We start from the raw sequence: 19,223 nt of genomic DNA on the forward strand, positions 1-19,223 counted from the left end.
TCTTTATCTTTTACTGGAAGCTTGTGTATGTGTGAGTCCTGAGGACGCTCAGAATGGCTACATTTGGGGAGGCAGTAGAAACAGTATTGATGGTTGGTTTACTGTAAGTACAAGACTTTCTGGGAGGACAGATGTGGTAAAACAGCACAGAAAACCACACACACACACACACACACACACACACACACACACACACACACATTTCAAGGGCGTTGAAAGGACTTACTACCTTGCAGGCAGTTTATCTCAAGGATGCAGTATGACAGGTGGCATTACATGATGTTACACTATATGATACGGTGAAATATAAGTGTAATATTTAATATCAGTGTAGGACACTACATGAGCAGCCTGTGTTCTATGGAGGTTTGTTTGGCCCCTGTCTATGCCTCTCAGGCAACATACAGGCTGTTCTAACCCGTGATTGGTGGAGGTTGTTGGGGCAGTACATAGCATGACAGGACCAGTGCAGACGTTATTCAGGACACTGCAAGCTTTTCAACACCTTTTTCAAATACAAATATCAATAATACTCACTGAAAAATACACTACAATTGAACATCCATCAAAGATAAGGCAGTACAGCCAAGTTGCTTTGGGTAAAGATGCAAATAAAACATTATCTACCAATGAAATTAAATGTGATTCTGAATAGGGATATGAATAACACAGCAAACCTCTTTCATCTTCATCCTAATGTATTATTTGCTAGAATGATATAAATATATGCAAGTGTAGGAACTAGCATTCACACAGACTGGACACTTCATTTTGTCCACTCCATATCTAAATCCAATCCAACACAATTAGTGGCATCAGTATTATTAGAGAGCAGTATTGAAAATCCTAACACCCAGTAAATTGGGAAGATCTGTTAGTTCTCTAAATGGTAAAGAAATAGAGACAGGCTGCTTTATGTTGCAAATCAAGAGCTAATGACGTCAGATTTTGCTGCACTGGCAGGTGGCGGCTTGAGTTAAAGACCCATGGATGGGGGAAAAATCTAGTGTGTAAGCTCTCTACTGAAGCTGAAGCTGCCAATAACAGGGAAGGGTGAGGTGCAGAAATTGATTTTATGGCATGAAGCCAGTGAGTATATGGGAAATTTACTTTTAAATATTGGGTAATATCCATTACAATATCACAGCTGTGAGAAAATGGCTGCTAAGCTTCTTTATCATCTATATGCTAGTCTTTGAATTGGCCAGATGCATCACCTTTTAAATACCTTTCTTTATCTTGTGCAAAAATATCTATGGTGGTCACACACCGTTTTTAAATTCCCAACTATGAATATCATTTTTAAGAGAGAAAGGGGATTAAATAATTGCTTTCCCACTTTAACAAAGAAAATGAAAGAAAGAAAGCAGAGATATCATATCACCATGCGTTCCTGCCCACCAGGCTGCCACTAGAAATAGACGGCCGCCTACTGACAGCAGTACCCATTTCCACGTGGGCGACAGTACTCTCTTCCGCCCCCACACGTGAATACACAGACACACACGATTACGCTCTCAGCAGCATACACACACACACAAATCGCGCACCTAGGGAGGCTTGCCCTCCCACCAGTCAGTCAGATGCTTTCATAACCTCGTACCCATAATCCTCAGCAAACAAAGTGTAAACAGCAGTGCCTCGTTATAAGAATGCACATTTTATCACTTTTGTGTTTAGAGATGTTTTTGTATTGAAATAATTAATTATCTGCGTTATTATCAATGTCATTTCTAGGGGAACATTATTTAGAATCTAAAAGGATGATTTGGCTGGCACACTAGTGACCCACTTAGCAGCTCATCATACTCTCACCCTTTATTACTATTTAAATCATTAACAGAAAATGTGTTTGATACAAGCCCAGACAGTAACTTCACATTAAGACTGTGACACATCCACAAGGCAGCATATGTCTGTAAATATCACATTTGTAGTTCTGCATTCTCGAAGAAAGTCTCACCTTGCAATGCTTCCTTTGATCCAGTCATAAAAGCAAGGAGTTTAAAAAGCAGTATTATTTTCTTTTACTCCTCAAAAACACTACATTTTCTAAAGAAAGTGTGTGTGCATGCTGGTGAAATTTTGCAGTTGAAATATTTAAAATTGTTTCAGTATAGTCACAGTTGAAATACAAATGCTGAAATGAAGTGAAAGTGCTGAAAGGAGGAGAAGGTTCTGTTAAAGTTGAAGCACTAGGAGGAGCTCAAATGTCAGCCAAAGTGTTGGTGATACGCTCAACTGGAAGTTTCAAGTCATTACAGAAATTGGTGCCAGTTCAAGGGCATGAACTGAAACATAATGGCTTCTTCTGAAGTGTAAGCACTGAAAGCAGTTGGAGTAAATTGTGTATGATCAGTGAATATTTTGGGAGTTGTTTTTGCTGTTGATGAAAGAGACCTGAGATCTGAAAGCAGTGGCATATCCAGACTTTGTTGTCTGGGGTTGCCTAAATGGGGCACTGATTTATGCAATAGTGTCATGAAGTATGGGCCTACACACACACACACACACACACACACGCACGCACACACTCGCACTCACGCACACACACACACACAAACACAAACACGTACGTCAGAATACAGTAACACTAACCTCTTAACGTTCCAACGGGCCATTTTTGATACAGATATCTTGAGGTCAGAGGTCAAGGGACAGATTTGAAATGCAAATGCCAGTTTTTCCCTCTCCCAAATTGATCAAATATTGGAGCATTATTTAGCCCTTAACAAGCTAACATGTCATGGTTGTTACCAATGGATTCCTTAGATCATCTACAGTAGATGCTTATGATACCAATATATGCACTTTAACTAAAAGCTAGACCCTGCTCCACCCTCTTGAAGACACCCTGCAGGTGTCTGACTGGGGTGGCCAATCAGACCCAAGGCAACGCCCTAGAAACGCCCCTGCCTGATAGACTGCAACATGAAGTTCAATCATTAAATGGAGAAATATCAGTTGAAGAGATTCAATTTATATTAATACACGTCGATTAGAGGACTAATCACTCTCAATGATGACCACTGGTCAACCAAGAAAATCCTTGGTCGAGGGCAGCCCCACTCATAATGCTAATGGAATTGAAAAATAAATAGTTGTCGGCAAACCTGGTAGTGTGAAATCGACCCACCTCTTGACCTGGGGCATGAAGGCGAGTCAGTCAACATGGGTTTACTCTTTCTAACACAAAATCTACCCTGGTTCAACCTTGATTGAGCCTTGGATGTGAAAGGGGTATTAATTAACTAAGGAGGGTCCAAAGAGATGCTCTACGAAGTATGTTTACTTCGGCCATATTAGGAGAGGATTGTTATTGAAGATGTTTATCACATCCGTACTATAGTTTTCTGGCCTTATGGGTTTTGTAGGTTTATTGAAAACGAGTTAAAATTTTTCTACAGCATTTTCGTGGCGAAGTCACAGTACTGTTTGCTGTGTCCGTAGACACAGCTGCAGAAGTGTGTGTGCGAACGGTTGCTTGTGAATGCATTATTAATGATTAATGATCACAATGAAAATGTACACACATCCCCATCTCGCTCACAGGTGCTGCACAGAGATAAACATGACAAGAATAAAGAATGTCCTTTCCTTGGCAGCGTTTTTTTCCCCTCCTTTCCTCCGCTGGTTTATTTACCTCGAGTCCACAGGAACGGCCAATATTTGGATCCCTGGCAATGTTCCACACACAGAATTTCAGCGTGTAGCAGTCTCTGTAAATAAATAATTACTCCGGTGTACATATGTTGCTCCCATCAGCCCGGTTTTTGTTCTCTGACAAGCTTGTGAGAATTAAGTGTAATAGATTCAACAGCACAAGTGTTGCTCAACCAGAGTCAGCAGCCTAGAGCGAGGGGAACGGAGAGAGACCCAGAGGCCAGGCAAATAGTGAATGGATAGAGGAAGAAGAAGAAGGGAGGAAGCAGACCAACCGACTTTGTTATTTCAATGGGTAGTGCATGGTACTGACACTGCTAGGGTTAGGACTTTGATTAACACAGGGGGTAATCATGCTAGCACTGTTCATCACTAGGCCATGGTAAAATTAAAAAGAAGACAGTACCAGTAGAAATACCACTACCCTTCAAGTGATACTGATACCACAAGAGTGCTTCATTTGAACTAATCATCCCACATGTTCTGCATTTTCATTTTTTAGATGCCCTAGGTGTGTAGCATGGCGATACTTAAGAATATTTTTGTGACCCCATCAAATACACTACGCCCGATACCACCACAGCAGACTGCATGGGTTGTAGCTGCCGCAGAAGTGAAACCCACTTGCAGTTATTGGGTGTGACCAAAACCATCCTATTTTCCTCCTAGATCTGGGTGCAAAAAGGATCAAAAGCAGGTATTTATTGACTGGAGAGGTTTCAATGCTACTTGGTACTGGGTTATTATTAGGTTATATATAACATTCAGCAAAAGAGATCTTTTCTGTGTTGAGATATACAGTAGTGGAGTAATGGCGTCCTGAGCAGAGAATGAAGTCACTCTCCCTCTGTGTGTGTTGTCATCCGAGTTTCTCTGTTGTTTGTTTTGATAGCCGGTCCAGCCGTGCTTGCATGTGAGCGCCTTGTTCGTCAGTATCTGATGGCGAGGGCCGTGAGCACCTAAGTAGAGATCCTTTAAAGGCATACCTGTATCCAGCCCTTGTCATCCCCGTTATTTTTCAAATATCAAACATAATCCAAACAGAAACAATGTGATAATAATACTGAACATTGATGGTAGGGTGCAACAGCCAATCAAGATTTCTTATTTCTGGCAAAACCATTACCTACCAACGACTTCTTAATCTGAAATTAAACCTGCAATAAACCAGAAAGGAATGACATTTTCACTCCAACTTGGTTCCTGGAATTTCCCAAGTGAAAACCTTGGTGTTTATACTGGTGAAGTGCACCAAATGGCACACTGTGCTTGTGTTTTGTCCTGTGAAGGTATGTTCGAAGCAGACAGAGTGTGAAAGTGAAGCGAGCAGAATGCAGCCATTGTACTTCGGCTGCATTCTTCACACAATGGTCACTCTGTCAAGTCAGGCACACAGCTCTGTTTTGACAGCCAGCAGAGCTCTGTGTGCCCAGGGCCCTCTGAGCCAGGCACTGAACCACTGGGCTGAGATTCTCTGGCAGCTTGTCAGTACAGCACAGCACTCCTGGACAGCCAGCGCTCTCACTGTTGCCTCGCTGGACTCTGCTTTTCCTTCTCACTTCACGTATCTCTATCTTCCTTCAGGGGAAAGTTTGTTCTGATTTCTGATGACGTACCGGCTCAGAGAAACAACATCCAGCGTCAGTATCGTGAACTTCACCGCGGATAGTGGATAACAGCTGGTTTCCTTCCTTTTCCTTTTCCTGCTCTCCACTGTTGAGCTCCCAGGCACTGTCAGGGACAGCAACATACTTAACAGCAGTTTCAACCTCCCACTTTAGCTTCTTGAAAACCAATGCCATTATTATTAAATCAAACCAAACACCAAATCAGGCGAGACCCCTCTTTAACACACCGATTCCTCTACTGTGTGCAATATGGAGGCTAGTTAGATATTTCACCTGTGTACCTGACCAGCAGTGCTACTTGGATCCCAGTGGGTAGTCTTGTAGTCACTAGGGAGTACATGAAAAGATTGTGTATAGCTCAAAAAGGAGAGTGAATTGTGGATACATGGTTGAAATAGCTAGCTTTCGCTACTCCAAGTGGTAGTACAACAAATGTAAACATTATGACTTTTACACTCACCGGCCACTTTATTAGGTGCACCTGTCCAACCCCGACCCTAGACAGGGTCAAGACGATCTGCTACAGTTCAAAGCGAGCATCAGAACGGGGAAGAAAGGTGATTTAAGTGACTTCGAACGCGGCATGGTTGTTGGTGCCAGACGGGCTGGTCCGAGTATTTCAGAAACTGCTGATCTACTGGGATTTTCATGCACAACCATCTCCAGGGTTTACAGAGAATGGTCCAAAAAAGAGAAAATAACCAGTGAGCGGCAGTTCTGTGGGCACAAATGCCTTGTTGATGCCAGAGGTCCGAGGAGAATGGCTAGACTGGTTGGAGCTGATAGAGGGGCAACAGTAACTCAAATACCACTGGTTCCAACAGAGAAATGCAGGAGAGCATCTGTGAACGCACAACACCACCTACTTTCTAGCAGATAGGTAACAGCAGCAGAAGACCACACTGACACTTTATGAAGCAACAGGCTTAAGTCCAATAAACACCAACCCCTTGTTGCATTTACTTTAACGTGTAACGCAAGGTTGCAGTGTCAGTTACCCAGGGAGTTGTAGGAGCTGAACAGTGGGAAATATTTGAGGTCTTCTGGGACAAAGACAGTGCTTGTGCTTGCTTAGACTTGGACGGCAATGAGATGACAGCAGTAACAGTGGCAGCCGTGTTTTCTAATGAAAGGGTGGCAAAGTTAGAGATGGTCAGCCCCTGCTGTGCACCCTGTTCTACAGTAGCTTCTATTGTGGGCCATAGCTAGTTCAAGATGTGGATATGGAGTTAGCGTTGCAGGGATTATATTCTCGGAAGCTTGCTTTACTGGAGAAGAAAAGTTTTTCTCCACAATAAAAAACTAAAAAAGAGCGATAATAAACATCCGAGAGCTGAGGGAAAGCTTGCATAATGGTTTAAAGAAATAGAGAAGCTAACAAGTGGAAAGCATACAGGTCACCCATGCTTGAAACTGACGTCAGATGTCATTTTATTGAGTGAACCACGGGCGCTTAGTTAAACCGTAAGGAAGCAGAGAGGGGTAGAGGCCCCTGGAGGCCTGCGCTGACAACCTACGCTATTATTGCAATTGAACACTAGTGTCCAGGGCCCTATAGCTGATTTGGCCGGTGTGTGTTTGTCTCTGTGTGTTTATGTCTGAAACCCAGTATTCCCATATCACGTGCCCCCAGCCAGCAGATGGGATGTAGCAGCAGTGTCATGTGCAGGGAGCCGGTAAATTATGGAGAAAGAGCAGGTAGAGGTTTCTGGTTTCTAATCAAAACCCCTGTTTACTTTACTGCAACCCTGTGGGGAAAGACAGAGAGGGGTACTTCTGATCATAAATCTCCAGTGGCTCTCCTCCTCTACCTTTTCCACTTTATCTTCCCTTCTTTATTTTTTTCCCCTTCTTGGCTACACTATCTCATTAACAGCAACCTTGACCTACCCTGAGGAGAGAGTCGGCAAGACTGCTGCTGCTGCTGTGGGCTGCCATTATGATCGTTGCTTACCTAACACGGAAAACAACTTGATTTAACAGTGCTGGGATTTTTGTGTTGTTTTGTTATCATTTAAATAATAGCTTGGGAGGCATTTATTTCATGCATAATTCTTGCCCAGACCAGTGGATGGCCCAGATAAGAATAAACAATATGGTTAAAATGTACAACTCCCTCTCCTCTTCTTCCCCTACAAACAGAAACACAGTTGCCCTCAGTGGGCTATCACACAAGCCCTGCACAGCTTTGTAATTTATTTCATCTCCTAGCATTGTTTTCTTCGACTGTATCCTGCCGTTAAAGCCCTCTCACTCTATTTTCCGAGATACAGCCACTGACAGGAAGGTGATGTTCCACATTCCAAGGTCAAAGGTTACACTTGTTATAATTCATCATCTCCATCTTTTCTTGTGTGATTGCAGGGACGTTAGAACATCTCACAAGATAACAAGTAGTCCCTAGCCTTGTTGTTTTCCTCGCCTCAGTTTTTCCCCTTCTTTTTATCATCCTGTTTTTCCCCCTACTTTTCCTCATTCAGCCATCAGTCCAAACGCCCTTTCTCCGCATCGTACCTCAACCTTTTTTAATCTCTGCATTTATATCCTCTTTCGAATCTTCGTCCCACTTATCTTTTCCTCCCGCTGTTACTTTTCCTCTTGCCTACATTTTCTCCTCGTGTTCACTATCCCTTCGCATTAGCTCTTTTCGTTTTCGCCCTTCGCTGTCTGCCTCGTATCCTCTCCCGTCTCTTTCTCTCTCTCTCTAACCTCGTGTGTAGGCTCTGTATATACCATCCAGCTGATAATTAGCCAGGCAGTACAAACCTCCTTGGCTTTGTTTGTGGCCCCGAGGCCAACAGGATGTCCCTGTCTGCCACATCTTACTTACATAAGCAACCGAAGCAAAGTGACAACACTGACCTCAAATGGCCCCAGGAGGCAGAAAGGCTGACTCAAGATTGAGGGATGGAACAAGACGGAGATGAAAAAAGACAGACAGTCTTTCTCTTTGCTCATGCAGCTGATGTGACCAGAGCATCTATAGTATCAGGGCTGCACTGGTACAGCTGTATTGCACTTGTGCTGCATTTGTCACTGCACTTTAATAGCATGTGCTTTAGCATTATAGTTTCTTACCATTTGTTTGTTTGTACAAAATATTTAGCTTATGAGTTTTTAATGATACAAAATGATTCATGTATCACATCATTAGATGGGTGCTGTGATGTTTACGTTTGTGTGCCGGGTTGTTTTCGGATTGTCCGTTCTGTTCCATTTTTGTTAATGTCATATCTGGAGACAGTGTCTTTACATTTGGCACAAAAGTCCACTTGGACTTAAAGATGAATTGATTAAAATTTAGTGATCAACAACGGTCTAGGTCACGGTGACCTCATTAAACGTGCTTTTGGCCCTAACTCCATCATTTATGTTCTAATTATGACACAATACACTTTATACCTCTAGTCAAATTCCTTTAAAGTCTTCACTATACAGTACGTATGGGAGTCTGGACAGACATGGATGTAAATTAGACATGACTAGTTGGCGGCGTTATACAACCTCAAGGAGGAAGTTCTAGTCAAGAGTCGTTTTGTAAGGGATAATATAAAGAGAGTCAGTCATTGTTGCGAATAGAACACCTACAGGGTGATAAGGACCCTGACGCGATGCCCAGTGAATACACCACTACTTACTAAAGGAATCAACAATTTGAACTAAATATTGTTGTACATTTTTGTGACATCTGACAAAATCTGACATCAAATCTTTCAGACTTCTATCTGCGCGTTCTCAGACGTGGTCCACTCAGGCTCTAGGTCCGTCATAACTGCCTCCTTAGCAACGGCCTGCTTTTCAATAGAAATGGTCTCTTTTACATAGCAACAAGGCTGTGTAATTATAGGTATATAATGAATTGAAGTCTATGGAAGTCCCATTGTAACTACGGTAACACGGGAGCACAAACATTCATTCACACTTCAAAATACACTGACGAACTGTGCGTGTGCTCACAATTATGACATACAGTTATGAGTTATGCGTTGTGTAATGCATTGCAGTCTATGGAGGCACATTTAGTCCAATTGTACACTTGTATAACTTGACACCTATATACAGTATAAACTCAATCGGAAATTAATATCTCTGTTTTGAAGTCTTCATTTACCCCTATTACATTTATAGCTCTGCCAGTACACGCTGCCAATAAGTGAATTTTCATATTTTAAAAAGTCATGAAAATGATTCCAGTCAGCATCAGTGCACGCAGCAATCACACATTTTTTTTCCAAATGGCTTTGGTAGTTGAATGTGTTGAAAGTCCTTTGCAAACCTACCGGTTGTCACACTCAGACTACTGTCAGATTTCAGTTAAATCATTTCAAGAACTTCTGTGTAACACAATTCATTTGACAATGATGTTTAGATGTTAAGAACGTCTTCATTGAGCACCTTTACTCTCCTGCTGCCGCTGCCATCATAGGAAATGAAGACGGGTCTGCAGCTGCAGAGGAGTGATCCTGTTTCCTCTACAAGTGATTCCTAATTCACTGAGCCGTTTCTCTCCCCTCTCTATCCCCCTTCTCTTCTGTGCCTCTCTTTATTTGCCATAAGCTTTATCTCCAGACACTCCAATATTACAAGCTTGCATAAATTTCCCTCAGTTTCTGTATTTTTACAAGCCGCCTACTTTCATCGGAAGAACTTGGCTGAAGAGTAGAGCTTTTTCAGCAAAACCCTGGATATTAATGCAGTCTTTCCTTTTACACCCATGCAATGGAGGCCTTTACATCAACGTTGTAAAGACGCTCTGACATTTATAGTCTTATCCTCCACCAGATTCCAATCAAGACATTTCTCAGTTGTAATCGGGTCTGTAAATTTTTAAGCCTTGTACTGTACCTGCTAAGAAGTGATCTGAATCACCGTCTGTATCTGCTGATGTGTTATTCATGTGACAGATTTGCAGCAGATAAGTGCCTCACTTTAGGAGGAATTGCAATGAATAAGTGAAGCTCTTTTTCATTCCTGTGGTGATAAGAAAGAGAGAGAAAGGTAAAACTGAAGAGAGATGGCAGCGGGGAGAGAGGGACAGTCTGCCAGAGGGACAACCTTGAAACAGAGAATTTTAGATCTTTTGCAAAACATTCGACGAGTCCATTGCCCAATTCCTATTGCAAAAGCCCTATTTTCACTACCAAAATTTAGTGATTTTAATGCCAAAATGTCCCCGTTTGCCAAAACACTTCATCCATGAAAGGGCAGAAAAGGGTTTACTTTGAAGCACATTTATTTTGAGACATTAGATGTCTCCTTGGAATCACATTAATAGCTTCCCACAGACAGCCAGTGTGCTATTATAAATTATACATAGGGCCTAGCAGTCTAACCCTAATTGTATACCCATTCTCAACAATGATGATGAGTTTCTTTATGGGTTGGATTCAACATATTGGCGGAAACATCAGAGAGTAGAAGTGTTTTTTGTTGTTGTTTTGGTTGCCAGTGACGTAAGTTGAAGAACTTGAATGGGGCACAGAGAGGCGGCTTTAAATCCCAAATATCCAAACCTAATACAGCTGGGATTGGGTTGGGGCTTGGCTGTCAGCCACAGAGAGCTTCTGAGTCAAAAGGTCAACCCAGTGTAGTCATCGGATTACCACAGCTCGACACTAATTACAGAGAGCTGGGTTTTCTGTGCTGGGAGTGAGGGGATCGTGTGTGTGTGTGTGTGTGCGTGTGTGTCTCTGTGTGTCTCTGTGTGTGCGCATGTCCCATCGGTGGCTGTGGCTCACTAAATAATAAATCCTTTTTATTTAAACATACTGTTGTGAGGACCATACATGGCTTATTTTACTGTCTAACCATGTACTGAGCTGAAACTTTTCACTTAAAAAGCTGTGTATTTAATCAGTTAGTGAAGAAACCACAATGCCACTGCCAACCAGAACAGGTGCCACTCGTGAGAGGTATAAAATACTACAAACAAATTTACAGTCGAGCGCAGAAATGACACACTGCTCTCTGTTTTTCTTTTTCCCTTCTCCCTCTTTTCCAGGTAATGATTTGTTCCTCGTGGCGGTCCACGAGCTCGGTCATGCGCTGGGCCTTGAACACTCCAACGACCCCACAGCCATTATGGCTCCTTTCTACCAGTACATGGACACTGACAACTTCAAACTGCCCATGGACGACCTGCTGGGCATCCAGAAGATTTATGGTAAGGCTTCCTAGGCTTCATTGAGATGTACAGAGTAATGATCAGTCCAGTTCAGGTCTTATTTGAGTTCACACAAGTTGACCTTAATACATCCAAAAAGAACTAGATTTACTCCGCCTATACAAATCGACTAATTGTTGTGCTTAAATTGACTTCACTGCAAAAGTGGTTTGGTATATTTGCTGTTATTCTAACCCAGTTACAGCACAGGATCACTTTAATAACCCGATAAAGCACTGATCTGAGATTAAAACCTAAATCTAAGATCACAGGAGGCGAGCGCTTCATCATCACAGCACCTACACATTCCTCTGTGACACACATTTGGACTTGTCAGATGCTGATTGCAGTGTTTTGTCTGCTCATAAAGCTGATGTAGCTCTGGGGCGGGTGTATCACAAGTGTGAAATTCAATTTTGACGGTAACAGATTTATGTAAGTATCTGCGTAGTCTTCATTTATACACTCTCAGAGTTGAATTAGTGGTACATCACGGTGGGTGTTGTTGAGAAGTTGTCTAGACACATGCTTTTTTTATGTGAGTTGTTGCGGAGGAACCCAGGATTGTTAAATTCATGTAGTCTCAACCTCAGTTTGACATCCAAGTTCAAAAACAACTCGGTGGGAAGTGACAGTATTGTCCCGTACAGCTGTCGACGCTGTAAACCAGTCAAACTCCGCTGAGATGAGTCGGGTCTGTCACATGAATGGCTGCACACACACACACGCAAAATAACCTGCCATCTGCTTACATGGTCAGGGCACGTCCCTCTGGGAGTGACAGACCTGGGCAAGCGATCAAATCTCTCTTCACCCCACGCATGTTTAACTCCTCTCCTCCGCTGCTGCTGCTGCCCCTCCCTCCTCCTCTCTGTTGCACCAAGAGTTGAAGGGCAGGACAACTGATGGCAGCTCCTCTCTCAGTCTCATGTTGTTTTTTTTCCAGCAGCAGTTGAATTTCTTTTCTTCCCCGTGGCAACAGTGATGTGGAGGCTAAACAGGGAGAATGGGTGGGAGCTGCACATTTTAGATGAATTAGAAGGTGGGGACATGAAGGTGTCGATGACTTTCCATGAAGTAAGATATAGTGAGATGTGAAGAGAATTATGGCTGTGGTGAAGAAGCCGAAGAGTAAGAGATTTACACAGAAAGGGGGTGTTGGAGTGGAAATGGGAAGAAATGTCGAATTCAGGACTTTGATTTGCAGTCAGTGGGAGCCTGGCCGGATCACACAGTGAATTGTGGGAAGGAAAAACTCTGACAGCAGTAGGATGAGCTTGATGGGGAGGATCGATTCACTTTTACACGTCTGGACATCTGGCTGTACTCTTTCTGTTTCTAACCTCAGTGTTAAGGCCATCATAGAAGAAGAAATGCCTGCAATGGTGGCATTTTTTCCTCAGATTGCCTTTTAAAAAAAAAAAAACATAACAACTTCTCATGAATTATTAAACGCCTTAACTTCACTGGATGTGTATTGGCTTAAAAACTGATGAAAACTTTAAGCAGCCTGCAAGAAATTAGAAAAAATAAAGTGAGATCATAATAAATAAACACATAGATGTGGAATTACAGTCTGTATTTTTTTGTTGTTGAAGAAAATGGCCTACTTCCTGTTTACACAAGCAGCAGAGTAAAAAAGGCGCTCATATTTCTGTGCATGATAAAGTTGCCTGTGCCAAAACACTGCATTTATCAGAGTCATAATTACACTGAACTTCATCTCAGCACCTGAATATATAAAGATGGTGTAACTAATAGAAATCAATCATTTGGCTCTTAGAATGCATAATTTAGGAGTTAAGAATCGAATAGTGCCAAACATAAATCAAATGTATTTGAGTATATGTCAAACACACTTAGTGGTGTGTCCTAAATCCATAGGGTGTAGCAGGCTGTATTCGTCCTAATCCTCTCACTACAGGACCTTTATTTTGATATGTAACTTCCTCTGATCGATTCATCTTGTGACCCAAGTAATAGCTATGAAAATAGTCCTTAGCTAGGTCTACTAGCATGCACAGAACATAAATTCTAGAGCTTGAGTTTTGCCTGTTAGTTACAGCGAAAATGGACACAGATTAGTGGATGGAGCGATGTGTGTATGCCAGCATTGTTCAACTGAGGCCAGGCGTGTCTGTGTGGAAACCAACTAATGCTAAGTCATTTAAGACGGCATCACCTGAATGTGTCGATTGGCGGAATGAGACGAAAACTAACTGAAAGGTGAGTCCTTCTCCCCACAGCGTTCAGGCAGCCTCACACTGCACATTCAGATCCTTATTTTGCAATGTTAGCAAAACTCTACCTTGCTGTACCAGCTACCTCTGTCCCCGGAGAGCGGGTGTCCTCCACGCCCGGGGACATTGTCAGCTCCAACAGATCTGTCCTCTCTCCAACGTGGACAAACACATTTTTTTCTGAAAACAAACCTAAAAATAGAGGAGCACGATTTGAAAATAGTTTTGGCTGACTTTGTTAGAACCTGAAGTGAATAATTACGTTAAAAGCTGAAATTACACCTCTTGCTTGATTGAAAATTCAAATCAAATGTCTTTATGGACTAAACTAGACTAGGGAAGAGGCTATTGGCCCATCACTTTGCACCCCTGGCCTGATTTGGCTCCGTAGCTGTTGTGATTCCAGATGCGATCTAGTTTTATTCATTTTCTTCTTGAGAGCACAGGTCAGAGTCTTACAATGCAGCATCACTGATATTTGTGGTCTGAATGTGTATATTTTTCAAAATAAATCACAAAAACATTGTTTTTCTGATATTTTTCCCCTTGCTGTACTGAAAACATACCAAACCGTGACCCCAAAACCGAGGTACAAACCAAAAAAGTTGTTTAATACCTACAGTACTGCATACTTACTGTCATGGTTTATTATTTTAGTTATGCGTATAGGTAGAAATCATACTTGGCTCACTCTAGGGAATAAAAAGTAGGACATCTCAGCGTCTGGTGTATTGAATCTCAACTCATCAGCTTATGTGAACCCCCTTTAAGGACACTCGCAAAGGCTCTTCAGACTGCTTTGTGTTCAGTCTAGACTTGATTTCCATCTTTGTTCCTTTAGTAGTATACAACATTTCCCCGTCGCCATCACTTCACCAGCTGAGCTCACTGATGAGATTCCTGCTCTTTGGTCTAATCATTGGAATGGGCTGCTGGACCTTGATGGCACATGGGTAACCACTGGTTCACCTAAAGATCTCCACACCATTGGGGAGAAAGCTGTGGTTTAGTGACGAAGACTTGACTTGTTGGGTATGTGTGCATTCACGTTTGTCTATCTGACAGCGAGTTCTACCAATGCTTACATAACAGCAGAGTGCTTTGGTGCCACTAATCTGGGCTGTATTTCAGAGGATTTAATTCAGTCAGTGAATGGACTCCTGTGTAGAGCCGCTGATCAGTTGTGCGGACTGGCCAATGTCTTACAGAGTAGCGTCCCCTCTTAATCCTATGATCAGTTAGTGTGTCAACTATTGCCATGGTTTGTCTTTCTTTACTTCTGTGTTTCTTTGCTCACTATAGATCGACTCCTTCACTTAAACAATTGGTTGCTCATTCAGTTCTTTTTAATCCTGTTTTCATTCACTGACTTTGAAATGATTTGTGGAGCCAGGTAATCATTCATAAATCCAGAGTGTTTACAGTAGTTTTCTAGGTCATCATTTATACATGCCACCATTACGCATTGATACATTTTAGGAGTGAGGGATGGGGGGGTCGGCGGGGTTGCTTGTCACATATGCATCTTTCATATTGCAGTCATCTATTTCTGCATCTGTTGGCCCCCAATCAACACATGGCAACTCATATCCTGGTCTTCACAGTAACACTGCATGTTATTCATGCGTTGTCATGTGCTCAATTATTCATACACACAACCCACTTGCTTGGCCTTGCTCTACCTCTCTCCTCGCTCTGTTTTTCCTCTGTCTCTCGCCCTCTTTCTCTCATGTAAATCATGAATGTGAAATAACGCCAAGGCATGTCTGGGCCCCCAGTGGGGAGGGCAATTTTATTTTTTTGATCTCTACAGTGTATACCTTTTTATTCCGTATGCTTTTTATGCCTGTTATATTCATCTTAATGTATCATATTATGCTTCAGTGAGCTGAATCCTTAAACTTGGCAGGGTTAGACTCTACCCACGGATTTTTTTGTATAACCTCATCTTGTTTTTCCATCTTCTCCTTTATCTCTCGTGTTCTTTTCCTTTTGTGCTCAACTCTTGGTTGCTAAATTTCCTCTTCACATCTTACCTCTTCCTCAGCCATTGTAGTTTGGGTTACAGGTGAAAAATGTAACTTGGCTTAAACATTTAGCTCTGTAAATGACACTGGAATAATAAAAGTGGTTCACACGAAATTTGCATGTCTCTTTACAAACTTAAAAATCGAATAACTCTTGTACGTAGTTTTCCTGTTCATTGCCAACCCTACTCAGTCCTAATGTAATTAGGAGAGACTGAAATTAATATTTTTGAAATCAGTCTTGAAAGTTTTCTACATTGCTTGATATACTCTTGCGTCATTTGAAAAGAAACGATCGATGCCACTCTCTTGTCTGACAGTAAATATAAAGCTAGAAGCAGCAGCTGCTTAGCTTAGCTTAGCATAGACTTGAAACAGGGAAACAACTATCCTGGCTCAGTCCTACTATAAGGTAGCAAAATCCTCCAACCACCTCTACTGTTAAATCACGTTTGTTTAATGGCCATGATGACTACTTATTAGCCAGGAGCAGTGACATCCTGGATTTAGTTTGGTCGTCCCTCTGGAAGGCGAAAGTTCATCACTGCTTGCCGAGCAAAACCATGTGTTAAACAGTGATCTTAAGAGATGCTAGTAGGTTGGAATTGTTGATTTTAGACCTAGCCAGGCTAGCTGCTACCCTCCATCTCCAGCATCTGTGCTAAACTAAACTAATTGGCTGCTTGCTGTAGCTTCATATTTGACATAAAGACATGAAAGTGGTATAAACCGTTTTATCTGACTCTCTGCATGTAAGCAAAGTGTTAAACTATTCCTTGTGGAGATATCTTTCCAGTTGCTGAAGGAGAGTTTAAAATTTCTGGTTGCTAATTGTACGTGTTGCAGTTGTATATATCACAACAAGTGAGAGATCTTTCCTTGACTTCCTCCAGGGCCTCCTGATAAGCTTCCCCAGCCCACCAAGCCTTTGCCAACGGTGCCCCCTCCCCGCTCCCATCCGCCATCAGATCCCCGTAAGCCAGACAGGCAGACGCGACCTCCGAGGCTGCCCCCAGGAGACAGGCCGTCCCACCCCAACGCTAAACCGAACATCTGCGATGGAAGCTTCAACACCCTTGCCATACTGAGAAGAGAAATGTTCGTATTCAAGGTAAGTAAAGAGTGTGTTATATGAAAACAAACCCGGGGCATGTTTACATTTGTTTGTTTTACCCCAAACGTGGATCTCTTAGAGGTGCCAAAGCACATTATTCAGTGTTTACAAGCCAAACAAACTTGTTAGGTCTTTTTGTAAGGGTAGTTTCATTTCATATTTCCAAACCAATAATGTATGCCTACAGAGAGCCCTGCCCTGCATGAGATTTCTGGCTATAACGTAATCATCTGATAAATTCAACAAAAGTACAACTCATCCCTTGATTCAGAACGAGGGAAATGGCCTGCAGGTTTGAAAACACCCTGTGGAGAGGGAGAGAGCTTGCTAGAGAGCTTCGAGGATTACCTAAATATACAGAGGGTGGGGGCTTTTCTGCTAATCTGCTTCATGTTCAGTATGTGCACAGTGTGCGTAATGGGGAAACGGGCCACTTGGATCTGATGGTGCTTTAAGTTTTCTACACGTTAGTAGAAAAGTTATTTGGCATTCTTCGGGGGGAACAGTTTGACAGTTATAGCTTGTATAAATATAGTGGACTCTCCTCAATTGTCTTAAAACTAGTGCCTGTGTACTTCAGTGCATAATTAAAGAAGCTAGTATGTTAAGAAGGAGCTCTCTCCATATTCCTTTGGGTCAGTTGAGTAGGAATATGGACAAAATGGGTATTTTCCAAAGAAAAAACACCCTGCATTGCACAGTGCAGGAACAGCTTCCCTTTTTCCCCGACAAACTCCAGCCTGGTTTTCATGGCTTTGCAAGAGAAAAAGGTACACATGTCCCTTAATGCATCTTTATCCTTGGTCTAAGCTTGTGAGCACAAGACCTTGGCAACATGCGGTAAGGAACAGAGAAAAACCTTGAGGCAACACAAAGATGTCCTGTGTTCTCCGCAGAAAGGAGAAAGAGTGCTTCTGGTGCTTTATGTGAGTGTGACTATTTTCCTGTGGATATAAATAGATAGTATTCAATGGTTAAATAAGAGGCTTGTGAAGCCAGGGGGAAAACCCTTTCTGTCCTCTCTGAGTGTGTTCTTTAAACTATATAAGTAAATAAATCAAGGTTGGAACCAGAGCTGCTACCTGTGGAGGCATTTAACCAAAATTATAACTCTGTTATATATATATATATATATATCTGCTTGCAACAAAAGTCTAAATACAGACCTGTTTCTTTCACATGGTGTGTGCTGTAGCGCCTGTCACCTTGCATTACTTCCATGGCAGCAGCCGGTCTGACGGAGTGATGAGGATCATGGGGTTTCTGTAAAACTCAGAGGTGCCGCGGAGACAAAAAAGGATGTCCAGCAATCAGCAAATCTTTTTCATAAAACTAAAACACCTGTAGTTTATCTGCAGTTTTGAAATTGAATGTGTGTGCATTGGTGCGAATTGTCTTGGCACTAGATTATAAAGAATAATGTGAGCCTTCCCGTACCTTAAATCATCAATTCATCAATGCAATTCAAGAAAAACAAAATAAATGTTTGTAGAAACCTTGTGTATGAATTTTCATACAACTGTAGCTCAGTTCATAGTAAAAACTCCCACTTGTGTGTCAAATGACTTTCTAAGCACACTTCGGAGGCAGATCCACAGGGGCCACCCATGTAAATTGCAGTTCAGCATGAACAGCATGGCTCCCCCCTTTTTGTTTAAACTCTCCGCTTATTACAGCAAGCTTTCCAATTAATACTGTGAATGAAATGCACATAGTTAACTCATAAGCAAAGGGGAGGAAAGACAGTTGGCATCTTCAGCAGTGCAGTACAATGTAAGGTATGTGCACTGTATAGAGGAGTGAATGTTGTTGATTCAAGACGTTGATATCACGATTATTGTCAGAGGAATTATCACGGTTTCAAGGTTTTCACATTTATTAATCAGGCAATTTATTATTCAACACTATGAAAGGAAAAAGAGACACAGGCATTTGGTCCTGCACATAAAACATGCCAGCCTACTTTATAATGAAAATAGAGGGTTCTGCACATACTCACAGTACTGGAGTTACATCCAGGTTGCTACTGCATATACCCGCTAAATTCCAAAAGTAAACCGCAATGCGTTGTGAACTACTCCAGCTAAATTTAAACTGTTTCGTTCCAGCTAAGTAATGTTACATTTAGTGTGGATAATTATCTTGAAGATGTGGGAACAAATTCGATTTGTCGGACTCTTTGCAGTCACTTTTAAGGTGTTTTTTTGGGGCGGACATAAAATTGTAATGTCAGGTCTCTCTGACATTTTTACAGTTCTCTCTCACACAAAACACAATGGCGCGCACACACTTGTTACGTGACTTGCAAAATTCTGTTTCACAATGAAACAGTGCAGGATTCAGGACACCACAGATATCGAAGCTTCTACAGTTCTAAGGGTTATAAAA

General features: G+C 42.0%; 1 protein-coding gene across 1 annotated transcript in view; it reads left to right on the forward strand.

The window, feature by feature from the left end:
- The window catches only part of mmp16a (matrix metallopeptidase 16a (membrane-inserted)), a 74,800-nt gene that overhangs the window by 35,761 nt on the left and 19,816 nt on the right, over nt 1–19,223 (forward strand). Inside the window, exons 5-6 of the mRNA XM_083935687.1 lie at nt 11,293–11,454; nt 16,615–16,832. Coding sequence (XP_083791813.1) covers nt 11,293–11,454; nt 16,615–16,832 — 380 coding nt within the window. The remainder of the gene's footprint in view (nt 1–11,292; nt 11,455–16,614; nt 16,833–19,223) is intronic.

The sequence above is a fragment of the Echiichthys vipera genome (assembly GCF_963691815.1).
Source record: "Echiichthys vipera genome assembly, chromosome: 21".
NCBI classification, from domain to species: domain Eukaryota; kingdom Metazoa; phylum Chordata; class Actinopteri; order Perciformes; family Trachinidae; genus Echiichthys; species Echiichthys vipera.